Here is a 21,771-nt window from a genome sequence, read left to right as displayed (position 1 = left end):
AAGAACAAGACATGACAGCGCCCAGACTGCACCGAGCTGGAAGAGATGGCTCAGTGGCAAGAGCATCCACAACCCCAGCAGTCCTACAGAGTCGGGAGACAGAGACTCCTGGGAGCTCATAGCCAGTTTGCCCAGGGCACACAGCAGAAAAACAAACGAACAAAAAAGACCATTCTCCAGGTGGAACGTGAGGACTGGCAGCTGAGACCTGAGGTTGCCCTCTGACCTCCATACCCATGCCACTGTCTATGAACACCCACGTTCATGCATCTCACACTCACACACACACACACACACACACACACACACACACACACACACACACACACACGATACACACACAATGCACACACTCACAACATCCAGATTGGAATGGAGGAAGGAAAACTGTGTATTTTTACAAAAACAAACAAAACCAAAATAAATAAATAAATAAATAAATACAACCAAGAGATTGGAATGGAGGAAGGAAAACTGTGTATTTTTACAAAAACAAACAAAACCAAAATAAATAAATAAATAAATAAATAAATAAATAAATAAATAAATAAATAAATAAATAAATAAATACAACCAAGAGCTTGTGGTCACAAGCAAGGAAGTCCAAAGCTGGCCACAAGCACCAGAAAGCCCCAAGGTTCCCCCACCCTCGTCCCACCGCAGCCCTGGGAGGGAACAGCAGCCCTGCTGACATTTAGGTTTTAGATTTGCAGCTTCCAGAACTGGGAACAGATCAATTCCTTTTGGGTCAAACTCACCGGGTTACGGCAATCTGTTACAGCAGCCTCAGGAGATAAATGCAACAGAAGCCACCGCTCACGGACTTCAAGTTGGAGAGAGGAGTGGACTTGAGATCTTCAGAGCAGGTGTGGCGGGGCGGGGGGTGGGGGGTGAGGGGGGATGCACCGTGGGGGGACAGCGCGATGGAAGGGAAGTGCTGCTCTCGGTGCTCCCTGCATCAAATTGGAAAGCACCCTTCCCCAACTGAGGCAAGGCACTTAGAACGTCTGGCAAAGCATGATGGGAAAGACGATGGCTCTAGCAAGTGATGGTGCTGACCACTGTGTGTGCTGAACTGGGCCCCACCCATTCCACCCCTTGAGAGTATGACTGTGTTTGGGGACTGGGTCTTTAAGAGGTAATTAAGATAAAATGAGGTCCCAGAGGGGAGACTTAATCCCATAAGACAGGGTCCTTACAAGAGGAGGAGAATGGGCACAGACCCAGTGACAAAGATTAGGTCACGGCCAGAAGATGGCCCCAGGCGGGCCCAGATGACTTGGCACAAATCCCTCCCTGAGTTCGATCCCCAGCACCGGGTAAACCAGATGTTGTGATACGAGCCTATAATCCCAGTGCCAGGGAGGTAGAGGCAGGAGAATCAGTTCTCAGTCATCCTCAGCTATGGAGACTGTTCTGGGCTACAGGAGACCCTGTCTAAAAGCCAGCAGCAGCGAAATTACCAATCAAAAAAAATGTTACAGCGGCAAGTACCATGATGTGTACACTTTGCCACAACTCCTTTCTAATTTTTTATATATTGAAATTATCGTAAAGGTGAGCAGCCTGGACCCTGTCAGGAAGAGGTTCAGCGTGTGGGGTACTCAGAGTTCTAGTACGGTAGTTCTGAGAAAGCTGCCCTCGGTCCCCTCCCTCCCTACCAGAGGATTCCACAGCGCTCTCAGGGGGGAGGCAGGGCTCCAGGGCCGGCACCTTCCTGGGGTTACTGAATATGCATTGCTCCAAAAGGCTCCTCAGACACCAGCCAGCCACAGTCAACTAACTTATTAAAAGGGGAAAGGTTTCATCCAAAGCCAAGTTCATTACAGTAGCCGAAATAATTACGAGGAAGTGAGTAAGCCTAAATGCTGAAGAGATGGCTCAGTGGTAAAATGCCTGTCGCGAAGCGTGAGGACCTCGGTTCAGGTCCCCTGTACCCTAAACCAGGTGCAGAAGCACTTACTTGCCTCTAATCCCAGAGCTTGGTAGGGTGGAGGCAGGAGGATTGCTGGAGCTCACTGGCCCCCAATCTAGCCAAATCGGTGAGACAGGTGAGAGCCCTGTCTCAAAAAATCCGATGGAGGGTGACTGAGGAAGACATTGGACATCAACCTAGGCCTCCAAACACGTGCACACACTTGTACATGCACTCAGGTGCGCACACACCATAAACCAAGAGTAAGGTTGAAGATTTCTGTTTCCTAATATAGTTCTTGTAAAATGGACTATCTTCAGGATGAATAAATAATATACCTTAGACACTTGGGCATTCGGAAGTAAATCGCCTTGCCATCTCTGTTTACCCAGTCCTTTATTCTACAGTCATTTTCTTGGTCCCCTAGAGTGACAGCAGGAAATAGATCCCACCTAAGTCTCCCAAGGACACTGGAAAGTGTGGCAAAAGCAAGCAGCTGAGGCCTTTTTCTGGCCAGAAGTAAGGGAAGAATCTGCATATGCAATAGCAGTAATAAAGGACAAGCAGCAGCTCCCCACCCCCTGCAAAGGTTGGGGTGCCCCAGAAGAACAGTGCTGGAGAGGTTGGAGGTGGGAAACAATTGCAACCTATTTGACAACAGCCTAGATGCCTATGGTGGACAAAAGGATGGGTGGAGCCAGGCCTGGAGGTACCAGGGAAGTCCCACCAAAGCAGGCAGTCTAGTTTCACTACTGTTACTGTGATTTAAAAAAAAAAAAAAAATGACAAAAAGCAACTTCGGAAGAAGGGGTATTTATTTCACCTTGGAATTCCAGGTTACAGTCCATTATTGTGGGGAAGTCTAGGCAGGGACTTCGAATAGCCAACCGCATCGCATCCACAGTCAAGAGCAGAGAGAATGAATGTATCCAGGCTCGTCCATTTGCTTGCTCGTACCCAGCTCCATGTCTCCATTCTCACCCAGTTCAGGACCCTCCTCTCCTGCCTAGCGTGTGATGCCGCCCACAATGCCCTAGGTCTTTCCACATCAGTTAACTTCATTACAACAATCTCCCACAGACACAGCCCTAGACCAAGCCAATGTAAACACCCCCTCATCGAGGCTCCCTTCCGGGTGATTTTAGGTTGTGTCAAGTTGACAAAATGAACCCTCACATCAGATGATAGGACACAGCAGGGAACCTCTGGGGGGACCTCAAGAGGGTTGTTGCACAGTTCAGTAAATTTTTTTAATGTTTTTCTCCCCCCCACCCACTCACCGGTGGTACTATGCTACTATGACGGTATCAGTTGGGAAGTGACTATTTTGAGGGTTCGCCATGTGACGGAATCCAGCTTTCCTCTGTCAGCTCCCAGCTCCCCCCTTCAGCTTCTCGGCTGTCAACCCAGCCCAGAATTAGCTCAAAAAGGCCCTGCGCTCTTGCAGGTCCTCATTTGCTTCACGCTTTCTGAGAAAGGTGTGAAATTCTCCTTGAGAGAAATCAGAGGAACAAACTTCAGCGCTTCAAATATCTGCTTTTCTTTGAAAACAAATTTCAAAGAGCTAAATCTGAACTTTTCACTGTCTGATTGAGAAACCAGGTAGGTGCTCACTCGGATGGTATTAATAATTACAGCCACTACTAAACCCCACCCCAGGCTCTCTGGTCGTGTGCATATGGTTATCCCTGCAGTCATTATTACCACTATGCTGCATCTGTCCCTCACCAGGCCCGTGCCAAGCCCTGAATACCCACTGTCCCCCGCCTCGACCCTTCCAACCTCAGCCCCCTTTACAGAGAACAAAACTGAGGCTCAGGGAGACGACAATACACATCCAAAGCCACATGCTGGGAATAGAAGTCAAAGAGGTGGGGAGGGGCCCAGGATCCACACACACCAGCTCCCAGTGACTGTCGTGTTCAGACCTTGCAGCAACCTACAACACAGCTCCATCAAGGCTGTGGATGCAGACAGTGAGGCAGGGGAGTGATGACTCTTCAAGTCTGTGTGCTCCCAGAAAGCACTCAGCCAGGCAAGGCCAGGGAGGGGATCTCATCCCCATCCCAAAAGCCTGGGCCTCATTTCAGAAATGAAGCAAGCCAGGACGGTGGACGTGGCTGCATCCCAGCTCCCTCCGAAAACCAGAGAAGTCTTACAAAGTAAAGACTCCCGGGGACCCTGGGCTTCAGGTACACAGTGTGGAAGGGGTACCAGCTGTCCCACCAGGGGTCAATTTTCATCTATGCCTGGGAAGAACATGCTTGGTCTCAGTGCCAAGGTGCTGGCATTCATGTATCCTATCTCCAGAGTAGTTGGTGTCCCTGGAAAGGCGCCGGGGCTCTGTCAACCACTGCCACCTGGCTGGGCCTCAACACGTAGCTCCCACCTACCTGGCAGCTCCGTACATCCCATCTCGCCCACACTTCCAGCTGCAGCCACTGTCCCTGCTTCTCGAAGGTACCACACTCAGGAGAGGCAGAAGCGGGGAATTCACCTCACATCTGACTGAACATCCTCAGCCCCTGCACTGCCTCATTCCGACTCACCAAGGGCCTGCCAGTGACTCTCCCTTCTGAAGAGAAAAACACTAAGGTTCAGAGAGGCTCGCCCTCCTGCTCAAGGACACACAGCTGGTGGGGGAGTGGCGGGGGGGGGGGGGAGAGAACACATGGGAGAGTCCAACTCGAGTTTAGCCCCAAGTCTGGGCTTTCAACTGCCTTCCCAACGTGTAGGGACCTCAAGGGGTTCTACTCCTTGCTGGGGGTAGGGGGGATGGATGCAGGGAGAGGCCCAGAGTAACTGTGTCTGTGAAGGGACACGTACTTGGAAGTCAGACTATGGGCTAAAACAGTGGTTCTTGACCTGTGGGTCATAAACCCTCTGGGGGGTCAAATGACCCTTTCACAGGGGTCACCTAAGACCATCAGAAAACATTTATATTATAATTCATAACAGTAGCAAAGTTACAGTTATGAAGTAGCAATGAAAATAATTTTACGGTTGGGGGTCACCACAACATGAGGAACTGTATTAAAGGGTCACAGCATTAGGAAGGTTGAGAACCACTGGGCAAAGAGATGGGTGCCTTCTAGATTTAATCAATAACACCACCAAGTACCTATAGAGCTGGTACTATCTACAGTTCTAAGGAGACAGCATCACCCTGGAGTATCAAGGCTCCTGATCTCCAGCCCACTCTGGACCTCAGTTTCCCTATTTGGGAAAAGGGGACAGTGTTACTCAGGTCTAAGGCTGCCTGTCTCAAATTAGAAGTAAAGAAAACACACAAAAATGCCTATGAATTGTGATATCATCGTTAGACTCCTGTGAGCTTCCACTTGGCTTTGGAGAAAAATGTGCTTTTCAACAGGAAACCCGGGAGGCTGGAATTCTCATATCCTATCAGCAGCTTCAATGTGATTGGATTTTCATTGATGTTAGTGCAACAGAACATCATTCCTTATCACTACATCATAGCTATCTTGTTAAATGGAACTGTTTCCTTGTCTGTGATGAAGACAGTAACCACACGTCCCTCCAGACTCGTCTGTGTTGTCCGACGGCCTAGCCACAGGCTCCTGTGGCTACTTCATTTCAAATTAATTACAAAGAAGTAAAATGCAAAGTTCGGTTTCTCAGTCACACTGGCATTTCAAGGGCCTGCCACTCCCGTGAGGCTAGTGGATCCCAAGGACAGCACAGGTATAAACATTTCTACTACTTCAGAAAGTTCTGGAAAGTGCTAGTCTAGGGCCTTGATACTCACGACGTGATTCTCAGGGGGGAAAAAAATTGATGTCTTCTGGGAGCTTGTAAGACATGAGAAATCTTGAGTTCACTGGGAACCTGCCCAGCAGAGAGCCAGATAATGAAGTCTGAGATGAGGCAGGCTGAAAGCAAATATAAGGCCAGAGCCAGATGAAGTGGTGCATGCCTATAATCCCAACTGAGGCAGGAGAGTGGCACGTTTGAGACCAGCCTGGGCTATAGCTTATGTATAATAAGACTTGATTCCAAAAAAAAAAACCAAACATGAGCAGGTAAGATGGCTCAGTAGGATAAAGGGGCTTGCTGCTAAGAGCGGTGGCCTGACTTTGATCCTCAAAACCCACGTGGCGGGGAGAGAGAATTGACTCCTGTGGGTTGTCCTTTGACCTCCACGCATGCCATGGCTTGCACACACACACCCCACACACACACACCACAAGTATAAACAAGATAATGTTTTAAAGGTTTAAAACAAAACTCCAGGAACTGCAAAGGCGACTCAAATTGTAAAGTGCACGTGGCACAGCATGGGGACCCACGTGACAACCCCCAGTGCGCATGTGAGGAAGCTGGGCAGGACACTGTGGCACACACTGGTAATCCCAGTACTGGGAGGGGCAGAGACCAGAGGATGCATCTCAGAAATGACACCTGAGCTGACCTCTGGCGTCTGTAAGCATATATACACACACGCACCCCCACACACATATGTGCCTCACACACAGGACATATACGCACACTTACCTCTACCACAGGAACCCCACACACACATGCACCCCCCACCCCACCCCATACACAGGAACCCACACACATACATAAGAACCCCCACACATACACACACATAGGAACTCATCTGCACCCACATTCACACACACACACCACATACACACTCACACACATGCACCACACACACACACACAACCCACACCCACAGGAACCCACCTGCACCCACATTCACACAAGGACTAGACCAGAACAGCAGACCTCTCTAGTGAGAAGAGGCTGCTCTGTGCCGGGAACAGACTCCAGCTCCTACCGCCTCTCTGCATGACAACAACATTCTCCAGTCTCAGGAGGCTGATGCTGAGCCCAGGTGTGGATTCTGGTGCGGAGAGGTGGGAGAGAGGAAACAGAATCTTCCAGGCATTTCAGAGCTCTGTGCCTGGGGACAGAAGACTTTAGCTCTGTGCTGGCCAGGATTTCCTGGCTTCCTGATTATTCCTGTTCTGGAATATGATCCAATATGAAAATGACATTTAAAAAAACCCACGGGCTTATTTCACATCCAAACACATCCCTCCACGTCTGTGCAGAAGAGGAAGCGTATCATACAAGATTCACTTCCCGAAGGAACAGGCAGCTGGCTAGCTCTTCGTCCACACCATGATGGTTCATCTTCGTGGCCAACTTGACTCAATTCAGAATCAAGTAGGAGACACCTCTGAGTATTCCCGTGAGATAGTTTCCAGAGAGGCTTAAGTGGGGAGGGGAAGATCTACCCTGAGCGTGGAGTCCTGACCTGAATAAAAAGAAGGAAACTGAGCGCCAGCCTCTCTCTCTCTCTCTCTCTCTCTCTCTCTCTCTTTCTCTGTCTCTCTCTATCCCTCTGTTTCTTTCTCATCTGTCTTTATCTCTCTATCTCTCTGACTCTGTCTCTTTCTGTCTCTGTCATCTCTGTCTCTCTTTTTTCTCTCTCTGTCTCTCAGTCTCTCTTTCTCAGTTTCTCTGTCTCTGTCTCTGTCTCATTCTCTCTGTGTCTCTGTCTCTTTCTCTATCTCTCTCTCTTTCTCTCTGTCTCTGTCTGTCTCCCCCCCCCCCCGCGCGCGCCTCTGGAGTGCGGACATGATATGACCAGTTGCCTCACGCGCCCGCCACCATGCTTTCCTGCCACGATGGACTGAGCCCTGGACCTGAGCCAGAAGGAAGCCTGCCTCCCAATAGCAGCTTCTGTCAGACTCATGAGAAAACTAAAGAGCGGACAAGAGCTGATGAGCCTGAAGGTGAGAGGGACGGTCGGGCCACGTGTCAGGACCACGCTGGGTCCTCCACCCAGAAGGTCAGTCCACTCACCACTGCAGAGGACGGCCGCCTGTCCGCCATGACACATCTGGAAGGCAGATGAGCTGGGACTGAAGCCTGAACAGCCCAACCTGGTCCCAGCCTCTCCCTCCACTATCTCCTCATCCTCTTGTCTTAATGTCTCTGGGGTGGGAGTCTCCGTGGACTCCTGCCACTGTCTCCCCCGGCATCTAGCACGAAGTGTGGAGTCAGGATGGTAGGTGCCCTATAGAACCGGATGGAAGAGGATCACAGCCACCAGTGTGTAGGAATGCCAGCCCTAGGCTCCCAACTGTCCCACAACCTGTTCAAGCTAGAAGGACTGAGCCTACCTTTCCTCTGTCCAAACACTACCCCACGCCCAAGCCACCAAAGTGCCTTCTGCCTGAAGCTCTGAATTCCTGGACTTCGCCCCCCCCCCCCCCCCCCACTCAGCCACTCTGTGGACCTCCCAGTCCTCATGTCAGCCCGAGGCGGCAGCTGCCTCCGAGCCGGGACAGGGTCAGCGCTGGCCCCAACCGTTCACATCTCTGCTCAGCCTTCGCCTCACTGAGGGTCCTACCCTCTCCTGCTCCTCTCTGCTCCAGACGTCCTTGCCATATCACAGCTCTGGGTGCGTAGGCTCTGCCTTCTCCCTCGGCCTTACAGAGGCTCACTGCTGAATCCCCGGTGCCTGGAGTCAAGCCCAACCCATATGAGGAGCTCAGCAAGTGCCGACTAAGTAACAGCTCCTGAAAACTGGAACACAAATGCCCAGGGTAACCCCCCAGGGTGGGCTTCAAAACAACCAAGAAGCGGAGTCTCTGGGCAGCATGGATGCCTGCGAGATGGTGGCAAGAGGAGGCAGGAAGAGGCAGTGCGGGTGCCCATGGGGACAGCTGGATGATTTTACTGTTGAATCGTATGGGAGATAAAGATGTTACAAGTAACCAAGTAGATGCAGAAAAAAGGAAGAGGAGGAAGAGGAGGAGGAGGAGGAGGAGGAGGAGGAGGAGGAGGAGGAAGAGGAGAAGGAGAAGAAGAAGAAGAAGAAGAAGAAGAAGAAGAAGAAGAAGAAGAAGAAGAAGAATCCCAAACCAGCAGATGGAAAAAGAAACCTCAGTCTAAAAGAAAGCAGGGGTGGTATGGAGGACAGGAAGCTCAAAATGAGTGACAGAAAGGGACTTGTTTTATACTTTAGAAAACACTAAACAAACCTCTGTGGTTATTCACATAAAACCCTTTGACAAGATCCTCCCACAGGGAAAGACTCGGGTGGAACCCTGGGGATGAACCCAGAGCTAAAGGAGACATGTCAATGGGGAGAGTCAGCATCGGCACATTTCCATTTTCACTTTGGCCCCCAGGAAGCTCAAACCCCGATTTCCCACTCACAGAGCCACATAGCCCCAAGTGTTGACACTCCAGGCGCACATTTTTAATCCATCACGAACACTGGAATGTTTTATTATATCATTATTAGTTTTATCAGCCATCCTAAACCCTTGGATGTAAGATGGGCACAAGTAAGCAAAAACTAAAACCCTAAACCATGCAAGAACTCCTGGGCAGTCCAGGGCTTTCAGAGAAATACATTTGTCTTGTTTGAACATTATTATTATTGTTGTTGCTATTATTTAAGACATATCTATTTTGGATTATGGTCCTTAAAAAACAAAAAAAAACATATAAAATATACCACAGTGAACCACACTATGCACATGTGCGTACACACACACACACACACACACACACACACACACACACACACACACACACCAGCGGGTCTCATTTCATTTGAGAAGCCACTCTGTTGTAAATAGGTAATTAGCGCTTAAGCACACCTTTCAAGGGGCTTATGCATTAACATGAAAATACTGTAATTATGGCTAGCCAAAATTGCCCACTACAACTTCCAATCTCAGGTCTTTCATCTTTATTAGAAGTTAATTTTCTCCCTTTTAGCCTCTAAAACACAGTTTGCTTTGTAAGGGTTGTTTCTTTTTTTTTTTTCTTTAATAAAGAATATAGAAAATTAACTTTTAAATGAATCCCAATCCCCACCGCCCTTGGCATCCATCCGTCCTGCAGCGGAACACCAGTCACTCTTTGTCACACTGGTGACGGTGACTACCCCATCAGAATCCCTGACTGCCAGACTCTGGGAGAAAAGACACCAGAAATGACGCCAGGCCCCGGTGTTAAAAAGAGAGAACGCGGTCACCGACTGCAGTGGCTCATGGGGGTTAAGGCATTTGCCACGCAAGCCTGACCGCCGGATTTTGATCCCCAGAACCCACTGAAGAGTGCAAAGAGAGATCTGACCCCACCAAGTTGTCTTGTGACCTCACACAAACCCCTCTACACAAAATAATAATTATTTCAAACAGGGGGTGCGGTAAAATCACATAAAAATAGCCTCATGTGACCCAGTATAATAATTTTTAATAAATAAATAAGTAGCAAGAGCCAACTACAACAAAACTTAATCCTTAGGCCTGAGTCTTGGCTCCTGGAAATGTCTGAACACGGACGTCATGTGCAATACATTTTCCAGGCCACGCACGTGCTCGGCAACAACTCTTGTTAGCTTTCAAAAGAACACAATGTACAGTGGACATTTTTATTGATTGTTTCACCTTATTCTTTGAGCGCTTCATACATGTATAAAATGTATTTCAATGATACCACCTCTCTTGGTCCCCTATAGTTCCCCTGGACCCAAATCTGTGTTTCTCTTTTTCTTTCTCTCTCTCTCCTTTCATTCATTCATTCATTCAATCATTCATTCATTCATTCATTCATTATCCCTCTGTGTTCAGTCAGTGCTGCCCAGTTGCATATGGTGGGGGCCATCCACCAGAGCAACTGCAACCTACCTGCCCCAAAGAAAATAACTCCCCCTCCCCCAGCCACTTGCAACTGCCAGTGTCTTCTCAGCTGGAGCGGGGCCTTAGGAGCCCACCACCCACTCGTGGAGGTTTGCTCTGACTGGCTGGAAGTCTCACGCAGACAGCTGCCCTGAGTCTGTGAGCATCCCCACGGTGAGATTTTTTTTTTTCTAACTAACTTGTTCCCGTGGGAGTTTATCTCATCTCATTCTCTCGTGAGGACCAGGCCCACAATCTCCCCCTCTCACAGCTTTGGGCAATGACCCCCTGTCGTTTTTTGCCTCCCTGACCCTAGCCCTCTACACTGCCAGGTCAGTTTGAGCCACCACAGCTTCTGACCAACACTAACGCCAACGTCCCAGGTCCAGCAGCTTCTCTGTTTCCTGTACTCAATCTCCACCCTGCAGCCAGCGGGGCTCCTGAATACAGTGTGACACCCGCCCCCCCACTCCCAAGCCCTTGGTGACCTCAGCAGAACTGAGGCTAAACTCCGAAGGCTACGGCAAGTGGTCTACACCTGGGCTCCCCCATCTACCAGCACCAGGAAGTTCATGGCTGGGTCTTTCTCAGCTCAGGCCCTTCCCAGAGGGTCTTCCAGGCAGCTCCCACCACAGTCAGCTAACTGTGAGTTGACTAGGGTCTTCTGTCCATTACTAAACGATCCTACCCTCTCACTGGGCTACCTGTCATTACTTCGGGGGTCAAACAAATCCCTTCATACTATTATGGCTGACTCTTCATATCAGGGAACATAGCAGACCCCCAGGACATGTACCCACTGGGCTGAATGAGGACCCCTGCCTGTCCCCATAGCTAGGTAGGAGAGGCAGACCCCAACTAATGCACGCTGGGGCCGTAACATCATAAGGCTTGTGGACCCCGGTGCAGCTTCCCTGGATGGGACCTGGAAACTCTAGTCCCACAGGCAAGGTTCAGGCCTCTCTCATTTGATTGAAATGGACTGGGGGTGGTTAACCAGCTGCTGAGAACAGCTGGTTCCTGAGCCACCAGTGGTCCCAGGGCCCTGAGTTCAAGTTCTCTGGGTCCTGACATGGGTCAGCATAAGGCCCGCCCACCCTGATACCCCAACACTGAGAACTATGGAGCCCTTCCCATGCAAGTCCAAAATCGACCTCCAAAGAGGTGAGAGACCACAGGGGCCACCCTAGCAGAGAAAGCCAACCAGGAGGGAGGGGAAGGTGGCTAAGGAGGGTCATCGAACTCCAGCAGCATCTGAAACACCTTTTGACAGGAATAATCAGAATGTGTAGGCTCTGCAGGGGCTTGGCAGGACCACGCATTCTCCCTGGCTCCTTCTCCCACCTGAACTACAAAGAGGCAAAATGTGCCATCCTCGGACCGTCAGTACAGCCACGGCAATGCGACCAGTGAGGCAAGATCCAGACCCGGGTTTGCAGTACGTCCGCCACTTCCCCCCCCCCACCCCCTTCCTCCCTCGCAGATTTTAATTAAGGGTTTCCTTGCAGAAGAGCGAGCTCTATTTAACTAAATCCTTGGCCCACTTTTATATTGTCTTCTCTACGCCAGGGCGCCAGGAAAAGTTAATTATAACTTCTAAACACTCCATTAAGGGTGCCCCCCACCCCCACCCCATCTTCCTCCTCTGCCCGAGGCCGTGTGCGACGGAATCAGCTGGTTCATTGTGCCCTTCGCGGACCTCACCCTGCTTTTCTTCCATGCCCAAGGCTAAGCTGCCTTGGCTGAGCTGGCCTGATCTCCATCTCCGGCCCTTTCAGAGGCTCACGGGAGCCCACCCCACGGCACGAACGGGAGCCAGGCGGGACTGGCTCATCCAGCACCACATACACTCAGCAGGTGACGCTGGTGAGTGAAGAGGCCAGCAGGCCAAGAGACAGACAACATCTGGGCCCAGACAGGCAGACACCAGCCACTGGCTTATAGTGTGGCAAGACGGAGTTTGCGCCACAATGCATGGGGGTGGGGTGTGTGTGTGTGTGTGTGTGTGTGTGTGTGTGTGTGTGTGTGTGACCTGAACTGTCTGTTGGCCCTGGAGAAAGTGAAATTAATTCCCTCGAGGTATCCCACTGGTCTGCGTGGGGCACTGTCTGTGGTTAAGGTGGTTGAGAGGGAGGGAATGGAGGGACACCCCTTCACGGATCAGGACGGGGCTCCAAAGATGTGATGGAGAAGCAAAGAGGAAGGAGGCCGCGGGAGGGGGGGGGCAGGAAGGAGAACTCTGCAGAAGTGCCCGTTGGGTGCCAGGTGCCCAGAGCAGAGGCTACAGAGAGGGATGGGAACGAGTGAGCTGCCTTTGGCCTCCTGCCCACCCTGGAGCATGCAGGGACCGACCTGAAGCTGGAAATGGAATAGAGGCTGTAGAGACCTGTATCCCCAGCCAGGGGCCAGGAGGCGGTCCTGGGCAGTCCAACAATAAGCAGACATCTTCCCAACGGGACTACCATTTATCATTTGGCAGCAGCAGAACCCAGCCTGGTGTCCTCACCCAGGGAACCCTGAACCAACCAGTCTTGGGGGAGTGGGGGTGGGGGGGGATGACTGTGCTGCCTGCTGCTGATCATCACATCATCGCCTGAGGAGGAGGAAAAAGAAGGAACTTCCTTTGCTCCATTCAGCAAGTTTTGCATTTTTCCTTTGACTCTGAAAAGTTGGCGGATGTGCCCTCAGTCATTTCTTAACTTCTCCCTGGGACAGTCACAGGAGAAACCGGGGTGCCGCTGCGGCTCCCACCTTCACCCCTCCGAGGACCCGGAAGGACGCCTGTAAGGATGAAAACACAGACATCCCTGCATGCTGGCAGTGGCTCAGAGGGAGCGTGGGGTGGGCTGCTCAGCCCGGGTCAGGTACCTAAACCTATCTCACTGAGAGTTTACGCTAGCCTTTGAATCTCCCATCTGTCAGGAAATGGCCTGGAGTGAAACTTCACATTTATCCCTGAGACCAGCAGGGAGGGAAGACATTCCCTGGGGTTCAGCTCCAGGACCCGGGCAGTGGCATGCCTGCAGGCTGAGAAAGGTTCATGAGTACTTTGGGGTGGCTGGATTGCCAGGTGGGACACTCCTCCTGGACAGAGGGACAGCACCAGCCACCAAGGAGACCAGGTCTCAGAGCCACGAGCTCTGTCTTTATCTGCTGCAGAGTAGCACACGCTTCCCTTAAGGAACTAGAGGAGAGCAAGGCCATGGCAAAGGAAATGATTCTCCTGACCCAGACATCCATTCTGGAATCTTCCAGAGTATCTGGCCATGATGCCACCACCCTGACTCTGCTATCCAGATCTGCCTTTGGAAAGTCATGGAGCCCTCCTTACCCCCTCCCCACTCCTGTTAAACCTGAAAGCCTCCGTCACACTTAGAATCAGCACCAATTCCTAACCAGCCCTCCTCACACGGCTCTCTTTTTTTTTCCGTCCCACCTCCGGGCCTACAGCAGTCATGCCCCCAGTCCCACAGTCTTCCCCAGCTCTCCACACTCTACCCAATGTTCACAGGCCTGGTCCAAAGTCACCATAACCACCCAGCCAAAGGCCTGCACTACCACATCCCCAGGTCCCCAGGTCAATCCTCAGCAGACTCGTGCTTCTCTCTATCAACCAGATCACTATCTCCTCCAAGAGACTGAGCAAGGGCCCCGGACACTTACTCCCCACTCTTCCCGGCCCCTGACATATGCTGACTCCTACGGACCCTCCAGAGGTGAGTCTTCCGGTCTGTTCTCTGACTGTGGAGACTGCTGGCTGCTGCGATCACATGTCAACACTCGGAATCAGAGAGGTTAACATGCACTTACAGCCAGCCCTGCCAGCTCCCTGCTCCTTTCCTGAGGGAGTCCTGATATGGCAAAAACCAGTTCACAGAAGCAACCGTACATGCACTCTACACTTTACAGTGCACAAAGCCTAATGAACTGTTTCTCCCATGCCGGCCTCTGATTCTGTCTTTGGAGGTGGACAAGGTACCATGCAAAATGGAGTAACTGAGGTCCAGAAAGACCTCCAGCTGCCACAGTCACCCACTCAGGAAGCAGACTCGGGGTGTCAGCCCCAGACAGTAAAGGCACGCACCCGACCACTAAGAACAAGAGATGTAACAAAGACCCTCGTCGCAGAATTCTACTGCCTGAGTTTGAATCCCAGCTCTGCCACATACTGGCTATGTGGCCTTGGGCAAGTTGCTTTGCTTCTCCGGACCTTGGTTTTCTACTCTGTGAGATGGAGCTAACAATAGCTGCTCCCTCTTGTCATCAGGACTGAAGGAGGTGATTCTATAGAGGAGGGCACAGAGTGGGCACTCAGGAAACACATGCTGTATCCACATGCACTCTGCATACACACACACACACACACACACACACACACACACACACACACACACACACACGACTATTTCCCAGTCAGAATCTCCAAGCCCTCAGAAGTGTCTCTTCGGCCAGCAGGAGCAGCACTCTAGCAACCAATACCATTTCCACCAAGTGGCTGGTTCCTGGCCCTGGATCAAGAATAGAGGGCAGCTCCCGGCTCCCCAGCCTGCAGCTCACCCTACGCAGTGACATCCCTGGCCTCTTCAAATGCCTCAAAGCAGCCAAAAAGAGAGGCCTGTGGGAGGAAGCCTTCAGGGTCCCATGCTTTGCCCCAAACCATCTGGCCACACCCTGTGCTGACTCTCAACTCCTCTGTCAAGGCCCAAGCCTCCAAGAGAAGTCCACCTTGAAGACTTCCCTTCCCTGGAGAAAGCCACAGCCCATCCCCATGCCATAGTCCCTTGATGATCCGGGCCCACAGACCACTCAGCTCAAGTATTTGAGCCATACTGCAGGGTCCATGAATTCTCATCTGTCAAAAGAGAATGCACAAAGAAATATCTCACCAAAGCTGTGGTCACATTTCACCAAGGCAGAGAGCAGAAAAGAACGTGCCATACCGGGCCTGGCACACAGTAGGTGTCTGGCCTGTGGTGACCCTGACCCAGCCAAAGGGAAACTCTCACCTTTTATAACTCACAGCAGAAGGGACAAAGAGCTACCCTGGGCATGGAGAATCCTGAAGGAGACAGCCCAGAGCGTGTCCAGGGAAGCACCTGGCTGTCTCTGGCCTTGGCTACACACTCCCCTACCCTAGCCTTCACATGTTCTAGCCCAAATGAGCCTGGATTAAAATTTCCCATTTGAAAAATCAATATTTAAAGTGCCAAGCCTGCCAAGTGGAAGAAAAGCCTTGCTTGTAAATATTTGTCTCACTGGCAGAGCCGGGCCTCTCGCTCAGTACAGCTACCCGCTTCATGGCTGGCCCCCTGCTCCCAGTCAGCTGCGTGTGGCACACACAGGGACTGGAAAGGACTGGACAGTCTGGCAGCCGTGGCCACTGGGGAGCTTCCTATGGGAGGGATGGATCGACACACCTATGTCTCCTCTCCAGGACAGCAGGTCTATGCACCAGGCTACTCAGGAGCCATCCATCTGTCCAGCCTTCCCCAAGGCAGAGACAGAGCCACCTCACTGTGACTTTTCCACAGACTCCAGAACATGCAAATTCCCTACTGTACATGTTGGGGGAGGAGCGTGCTGGGGGTGGGGGCATGCTAGTTCATATCTTTAATTTGGAAAAAAAAATCACCGGGACAAAGCCCTACCCAGTAAGTTGTGGGGTCAAGCTCTGCCACCTACACCAGCTGATGCCCACAGGATGAACCACCTCAGGTCCCTGTGACCCCATGGGGCCACAGAGCAAAGGGGTCTCCTCACTGGAGGCTGAACCACAAGCATATGAGCAGAGGACCTGCCCTGGAATCACTGTTCCCAGAAAGTCATTCTTCACACAACAACTCAGCTTATTCATTCATTTTTTTTTTTCATTTACCAGCTGCTTTGTGAACACTTATGCCAGGGACTCAAGGCTGAACACATGGGTGGACCACACATATGTGAGCCAAACAAATGGGAAGTCACACCCAAGGCAGGATGGGAGAAAGGTTCAAGACCCAGTCTGAGAAGCCAGGGAAGGTGCCCCACGGCGGTGGACAGGGAAAGGCACAGGATCGGGAAGTCTAGGGCAAGGCAGGGAGGACACATTACTAGCAGAGGGCGGGGTGGCTCTGGGTGCCACGTCCTCCCAGGCACCGGGGGCGCTCAGTGCACAGGACTTACCCAGCCACTCATTGAACTTCTTCACTTCGCTCGGGAGCCCCAGCTCCGTGAAGTCCCCGGCGTGGATCAGCACATCACCATAGGGCATCTGGATGGGGTCTGTCCTTGAGTGGGTGTCAGAAACACAGACAAAACGTGTGTAGCCAGGTGGCTTTGGGGCGTCGTGAGGCACCGGGTCCACCCTGCAGGGAGAGAAGATGCCGTGGGTTATAGGGGGTCACAGAGCTGTGATCTTGTGGGATGGTGGGTCTCCAAAATACAGCCACTCCATGCTCCCAGCCACATCAACGCAGATAGTGTCCAACTGAGCATGAGCCAAACGGCCAGCCTTCTGGAGGGTCCAGCAAAATGTTCTTGTCTCCTGTGCTTCAGTTTCCCCTCTGTTCCATGGTGTAAGGTTTAATCTTCATTGTCAACTTGATGGGACTTTGGATCACCATGGAAATACAGATCTGGGAGTTGTGTAGGGAGCACCATTGGTGTCCTGAGAGCTGAACACCAGCAGTCATCTGGCCCTGCTACTTGACACCGGATAGAATGGGACCAGCTCCCCCACATTCCTGCCACCGTGCCTTCCAAGCCATGACAGACTGTACCCTGCAACTCTGAGGCAAAATAACCCCTTCCTTAAGCTGCTTTGTGCAATGTGGGAGCCTCAGAGAGCCTCTGTGAGTGCCTGATCGCCATGCCCACGTGCAGCGCCTACAATTACAGCCCAGCTGTTCTGGACAAAAGCAGCATTTCCCTGCTTTGCTATTGCTGCTGAGCCCATGGCGTTTTACCATCACAGAAACACTCTGTCTCCCGTGCTAACTGTCTAGGCTTTGTCCACAAGCCACAGTTTCTTTTTCAACCTCTCAAAACCAGCTTTCACCCCTGGGGGGCACTATTGCCCCGCTGACGATGAATGGCCTGAAATCCCTGGTCCACTCAAGAGAACTGGCCGTGAGCTCAGCACCCAGCGCAAAAGATGCAGAAGCCCCATTGCCATAGAGAACCACGCGGGGAGGCGGGGGGCAAAAGACAGGTGACAGTTTTCCCAGGACTAAGACAGTGTGGTCATTTTGATACCAAGAGCCTTCTGGGATTGTGTAAAAAAAACACCCCTGCCGTCAGAAAACCAGGTCCCTGAGCCCCGCTCTGCCACTGTCTCTTAGACACAAGCAGAACCCATGGCCTGGGTTTATACCTCCCTGGATAAGAACACTCCAGAAATTAAAAGGAATACAGCTAAATAAGCTCCATCCCCATCCCCACGAGCCCTTGCAGCCGGCTGAGGGCCCTCCATAGGCCCCCCAGTCCAGTGTTCTTCACAGAGCATACCGCATCCCCAACTAAATGACTTCACCAGGCTCACAACGCTTAAAAACAACGCAATGACATTTCAACAAGCAGCCCTCTCCAAACGAGTATGCTGTTCGAGGAGTCATGTTTAAATCTAATTATGCGACAAACCAAAAGCAGTACCGTATCAGTTACATAAATACTTTTAAAGACATCTTTCTAATTATCCTTTTTTTTTCAGACAATATACTTCGAAGAAATTTAATTAACACCTTATGAGAGACATGGGTTCAGCATGCTAATGTGCAGGATGCCTCCTCATGCTGGATCTGCAGCAGGTGGAGGCGCCACGCCAGCCTCTCCTCCATCTCTGAGACCCCATAGCGGGGAGCCCCCTTGGTTCCCCTTTGGGGGTTGTTAAGCCAAGATGGAGCCTCGGCAGCTTGGAGCTAGGCTGACTGGAAAGACGGAGAAATTTGCCAAATGAGCCCAATGATGGGCAGCCGGGAAGGTTCTGGGCTCTCGTCTCCTCTCTCCGTACACCCATTCCATGGTCAATTAGCACAAATACTGAGTGCCTAATAGGTACCAGCTTCCGAGGCCAGCGAGGGCCAGAGGGATGAGCGAGCTAGGGCCCCACCCACCAGGAGCCCACAGATTGCAGGCAGCTACAGATTCGACTAGGCTGTGACCCTGCAGCCTCCAGCTGTAAGAGAGCAATGGAAGGGCTGAAGACCAGAGAGGGCCCTAACCTGCTCTGGGTTCCTGGAAGCTTCCAGAAGGAGGCAGTGCATGAACAGACCTGGAAGGCAAATCTCCCTGCAATTCTCACCTTTCCTCGGTCCTCAGGACTCCCAGCACCTCCTCTCCAAGGCAGTCTAACAGGTGAGGGGTGTGGGGGTCCCCTACCTGTGATCTCTGACCATCCTGACGGCGCTGACTGGACCACAGGCAGCCAATCAGCGCTGGACTACCTACCTACCTACTGGTGGACACGGGAACTCAGGCAAACCAAACAAATCCATATGTTCTCCCACCCATCCCTCTCTCTCTCTCTCTCTCTCTCTCTCTCTCTCTCTCTCTCTCTCTCTCACACACACACACACACACACACACACACACACACACACACACACACACACTTTACAGATGCCATAAAGTTACAAAGACTAAGTCAAAGAGATCACGAGAAAGGAAGAAGGGGAGGCTGGGAGTGTGGGGGGATCCGGCAGTCTCTCCTTAAGAGGCGACCCGGCCACCAGGCAGCCGGGGGCTCCCATCAACAGGGGCGGTTGTGGGAGCCCGAGCTCTTTAATTAACTTTACCTTATTTCCCTGCACCCCAAGGCTTCCGAGCACAGTGAAGATAGAAGCCTAGAGATCCCCAGAGAGCAAGCGAGCTAAAGTCTCTTTTCCCCAGCTCAGTTCTGCGGCAAAGCTGTTTGCCCAACCCTGCAAGAAAAGACAGCAAGCTTCGCTCCCAGTGTCTGGGAACTCAGCACCGACTGAGCAGTGTCCCCGCGTCTGCTCTCTTCTCCCTCCTTGCAACCCTCTGCACAGTACCCTACCCATTTTACAGGTGACAAAACTGAGCCTCGGGAAAAGGCTGTTTCACCCGCAGTTTTGGCCACAGAAGCTGACTTCAGGGGGGTAGGGAGGTCACTCGGTGGGTAAAGTGACTTCTGCTCTGTCCCCCAAAGCCATCCTGGACAGTAACATGCCTGGTATCAAACACCCACACAGGCCTCATAAGAGACGGGCTATCCCTCAGTTGCCCCAGAGAAAAAGGGTGCTCTGAAGTCTGAGGTTCCTGTAACTCATGCAGCTGTGGGCCTGGGCATCGGCCATGTTGTTTGAGAATTCTGCAAAAGAGGAGACTGAAGCCCAAGACGGGCAGTGAGTGGTCAGCTCCACACAACACAACTGCCCTGACCCCCTCTTCTGGTGCTCTCCCCAGAAGGGCAGGTTCCAAGGTGACCCGGCCACCCTGCCCATGCACACCCCTCGGCCTGTACTTCCCACTGTCTCTCAGCCTTCAGGTAGCTGGTCCTTCCAGCTGGGATGGCCCACTCTGCTTCCCTCAAATGCTGCTGCACCTCTGAGCCCCAGACCCTCCTGCATCCCCAGGGCTCTTCCTGGCCTCATCCCTCCTCCCATCCCCTTCTTTCTTTCCATCTTCTGTACTAGGGATCAGATATGGGGCAGGGGGTACAGGGGTGCCTCAGAACCAAGCCCACCTCTGAAAGAACATCTTCAGTTGGACATGGCCGGGAGATTTGTGACTAGGAAGAGCTGCTGTGTTCATTGCCCAGGAGCCCAGGATGTGGCTGAGTCTCCTTCTGCTTTGCCCCTGGCCCCTGCCCAGCTCCAGGGACATGTGAAGGATGTCTACAGAGCATTCAGGGTCAAAAGCTAGAGAAGCCAAAGGAACAGCCTGTGTGAAGATCTGAGGCTGGAGCTGAGGAGATAACTCAGTCAGGAGATCATTGGCCCCGAAAGCAGAAGGACCCTTGAGTTCAACCCCAAGAACCCAAGAGAAAACTGGACAAAGATGCATACCTGTAATCCCAGCACTGGGAAGGTGGAGACAGGAGACTGACCCTGAACGGTAAGATCCAGGTCTCCAAAAGTAAGGTGCACAGCTCCTGAGGAGCCACACCTCTGGCCTCCACAAGTATGCACACACACGCACACCACGTATTCACATACACATAACAGGTGCACACACACAACACACACTCACACACACATGTGCAAACACACACACAGACATACACATACCACATACTCTCACATACACCACACACACATACACACCACCACGTGCACATACACATGTACACACCACACTCGTGTGCACACACATGTGTCCACATGCACACACATGCAAGCACACATAAAACCTGGGGCAGGAGGGAGGTTGGAAGGTTTAGGAAGCCCGAGCAGCTTCTGGGTTTGCTGCCCAGGAGCCCAGGATGTGGCTGAGTCCTCTTCTGCTTTGCCCCTGGCCCCTGCCCAGCTCCAGGCTGAGTCCTCAGCCTTGCAGCTAGTGGACAGGCTGAACCCACTACACAGGGCCAAGGGGGTGCCCTGGCTCCATGTGCTCCCCTTCCAAAGTCTTAGCTTCTCCCTCTGAAAGGAGGGATCAGGTGTCAACCCAGTCAAGTGCCAAGGACGGAACCTCTCAGCCTAGCTCTGCCATTCCTATCCCTACATTCTCCAGCACCCAGTACCACCCGAGGGACCCACAGGGTCTTTAAAGGGTCTGGCCCATGTCTCCAGTGACCCCCAAAGGCCAGAGGGAAGAGTTAACACCAAGTGTGTCCACCCCAGATACCTTCATGGCAGACTCCAGTAACCCTGGCCCTCCCTCTCACTGCCCACTGTTATACCTGCATGCCCAGGGACATGATGCCTGGAGGATTCTCCCGAAAACCTCCTGGGATTTCTCAGCCCCAGGGCCCACGGCTAGAGGCCCCAGCTGTGGACAATCATCACTCTGACAAAGGCTGACAAGTTCCCAGCAGGGTCTCAGGGGCCTCTGAGTAAATCACAAAGCTCAATCAGAGGCCATGTTGAGCTGTCACTGTTATTATTAAATATAAATTGTGGATTTATTAAATAGGACCCCCCGCTCCTCACTCCTTCACCCCAGAGACAAAGTCCGCGGAGGTGATAAATCACTAAGCAGGAGCAACCTCTCTCCAAGGCAGAGTGGCCACTTGTGAAGGAA

The 21,771-nt window shown here is 51.9% G+C and overlaps 1 protein-coding gene across 5 annotated transcripts in view; it reads right to left on the bottom strand.

Moving 5' to 3' along the window:
* Positions 1-21,771, bottom strand: part of Mpped1 (metallophosphoesterase domain containing 1) — a 78,208-nt gene that overhangs the window by 41,725 nt on the left and 14,712 nt on the right. For 3 of the 5 annotated variants that reach the window (XM_052748496.1, XM_052748497.1, XM_052748498.1), the window contains exon 3: positions 16,756-16,937. In XM_052748496.1, the coding sequence (XP_052604456.1) occupies positions 16,756-16,937 (182 nt within the window). Of the gene's footprint in view, positions 1-6,722; positions 6,751-7,756; positions 7,809-16,755; positions 16,938-21,771 lie in introns of those variants that run through there. The other 2 variants (XM_052748499.1, XM_052748500.1) reach the window with 2 other exon arrangements.

The sequence above is a fragment of the Peromyscus californicus genome, unplaced genomic scaffold (assembly GCF_007827085.1).
Source record: "Peromyscus californicus insignis strain IS unplaced genomic scaffold, ASM782708v3 Scaffold_20__1_contigs__length_68692818, whole genome shotgun sequence".
Taxonomy (NCBI): Eukaryota; Metazoa; Chordata; class Mammalia; order Rodentia; family Cricetidae; genus Peromyscus; species Peromyscus californicus.
This window is presented reverse-complemented; position numbering and strand designations above follow the sequence as displayed.